General features: G+C 38.7%; 1 protein-coding gene across 1 annotated transcript; it reads left to right on the top strand.

Annotated features, from left to right (window-relative positions):
* LOC107628231 (trafficking protein particle complex subunit 3-like) lies at positions 622–1733 on the top strand. Its single transcript, XM_016330998.2, has 3 exons — positions 622–893; positions 1156–1253; positions 1413–1733. The coding sequence occupies exons 1-3, from the start codon at positions 837–839 to the stop codon at positions 1519–1521; spliced, it is 264 nt and encodes an 87-aa protein (XP_016186484.1). The 5' UTR covers positions 622–836; the 3' UTR covers positions 1522–1733.

Raw genomic sequence — 2460 nt, 5'->3', positions numbered from 1 at the left:
GTAAAAACCGCCGCAAAACCATTTTTATTACGCGGCGGTTATTTCAGCGGTTAGCTAAAACCGCCGCTAACCGTTTAGCCGCGACCTATCTTCCAGCGGGTTGTTAACCACCGCAATCTATCCTTATCTATCTTCTATCTTATCCACTCTCTTAACTAGGTGCTCTTCTTCTCATATGTCCAAGCTATTCGAGACATGATTTTACCATCTTTTCCATAATAGATGTTATTCCAACTTTCTCTTATATTTTCGTTCTTTATTCTATCTAATCACGTAAGAACATTCATTTATTTCAACATCTTTATCTCTACCTCTGCCACATTTAATTTATATTCATGCTCTTCTTTAACCGTACAACATTTTATACCATAAAACATTCGTGCAATAAAATTTATTTTAAATTTTAAAAACATTTTTTTATTACATATAAAACTAGATGTATTCCGTCATTTTGACTAACATACTTGAATCTTATAATTTACACCGTATTCACTCAATTATCTTCCACCAAAATACTTAAAATTTTTTATTTTTTTGTAGGATATATTTTTCAGTTTTCACCCATGTATTAGAGTTTTTTTTTCGATGATCGAACTTATATCTCATATTTTATCTTGTTACGGAGTACGGACAAAAAAATTATATCTCGAAAATTAAAGTTGAGATAAATTGTTTTGGGAAATAAAGATTTTTTTTATTTTATAACGAAAAAAATCCTAGCAATTGGCATAGCACAAAACTTTCTAGAAGCTTCGGAACCCAAGAGCAGACTGCAGGCATCAGCTTAGATCGCACATTCTCACAGTGACAGGCAAGAAGCTCGGTGAGGTTCTACAATGCCGCCCGTTGCTCCTCGATCCGGCGACTCCATATTCGCTAACCTCGAGCACATGGTAACTAATCTGTTAACTCTCCCAAAATATTATCCGTGTTAGTGTAACGGATTTTCAATTCGCTCTTTTTTTTTCTCTTCTTCAATTTCTTGTAATGTGAAATGTTTCCTACGTTTTCTGCCTATCGTAGAATCAGGATCCGCTTTGAATTTCGTTGAATCACCGTTTTCGTTCGTCGGCGTCGTTTTCTGAATTCGCAAATTGCATTCATAATTTGCAGTTACAAGTGCTTAATTAATTGTTTACTATTTGTTTTGTGCAGAACGCGGAGCTATTTACACTGACATATGGTGCGATCGTGCGTCAATTGATTACCGATCTGGAAGAGGTTGACGAGGTTAACAAGCAGCTTGATCAAATGTGCAATTTCACGTTTTCCTTTTTTCTTTTCTTCTTTTTTAATTCTTAAGTAAATGTTCATTCCATATCTGAAAGAATTTGCATTACGTTGTGGTGTCTTATTCTGTCAGGATTTATTTTATTTTTATTTATTTATGTTTGGTTGACTGGGTGTTTCAGGGGCTATAACATTGGGGTGCGTTTAATTGATGAGTTCTTAGCCAAATCTAACATATCAAGATGCGTTGATTTCAAAGAGACTGCTGAAGTGATTGCTAAGGTATCCTAGTGCTTGATATCTAGAATTTTGATCCTTATTCGTCCTTAAAACTAAACCTGACATCTGTAATCTTATGTCATTTACTTGATTCGCGGTAGTTTCATATTGTCACGCTTTCCTTTCAAGAATTTGATGGTTACTGGGATCATGGTTGTGTCGTTTATATTCTCTTTGTTTATTATCTGAAGTAAGTTTATTATATGAAGTCTTGAAAGTTTTGTGAAGTGGCCAAACTTAAATGTTTATATTATAACTTTGACCATTCGAAACTAACTATTAGTAGCATTTTTATTGGAATGAATTTTGTAAGTGTGGGGTATAACACATTGGCTTGCTAAAACAATATATATCAATGGGTAAATACCCTTTCCGGCCCCTGAGCATTTTAAATTGGGACATGTTGCACCTTTATCATCCAGAAACTTCAACCAGGTCCTCAACCATCAACATTAGTGGACGTATCGACCCCTGTGACCGGTTGCCAACAGGTTGCCTGGATGATGTGTCAGGTGGAGGCTGAGTTGTCAAATGTAGGTGCCACGTGTCACTAGAAGTTGTTGCAGGGACTAAAAACCCCCTCCCTGCCCAAACTGTTCTCAGCCCCACCGGCAACACCCTCCACTCACCACCCCTCTCCAGCACTCCACCACCGCCACCGCCGCCGCCACTACAACCGCCTCACAACCTTTGCAACTCATGCAAGTCCTCCACCTCTTCTTCTTCCTCCATAACCTCCCAAAGCTTCACCCAATGGAGGTTCTCTCGCTCGATAACAACTTCCACCACCACCACCACTCCTCTGCCACAACAACCACCACCAACGCCACCACCGCTTCTACTTTCCAACAATCTTGAAGAACTCTTTCACCTCTCCGAGCTTCAACTCACTACCACCGCCTCACAACCTTCGCAACTCATGCGAGTCCACCTCTCCCGACAACACCTTCC

Source organism: Arachis ipaensis, chromosome B02, assembly GCF_000816755.2.
Source record: "Arachis ipaensis cultivar K30076 chromosome B02, Araip1.1, whole genome shotgun sequence".
In the NCBI taxonomy this organism is placed as follows: Eukaryota; Viridiplantae; Streptophyta; class Magnoliopsida; order Fabales; family Fabaceae; genus Arachis; species Arachis ipaensis.
The sequence above is the reverse complement of the archived record's forward strand: the minus strand, read 5'-3'. Positions and strand labels throughout refer to the sequence as shown.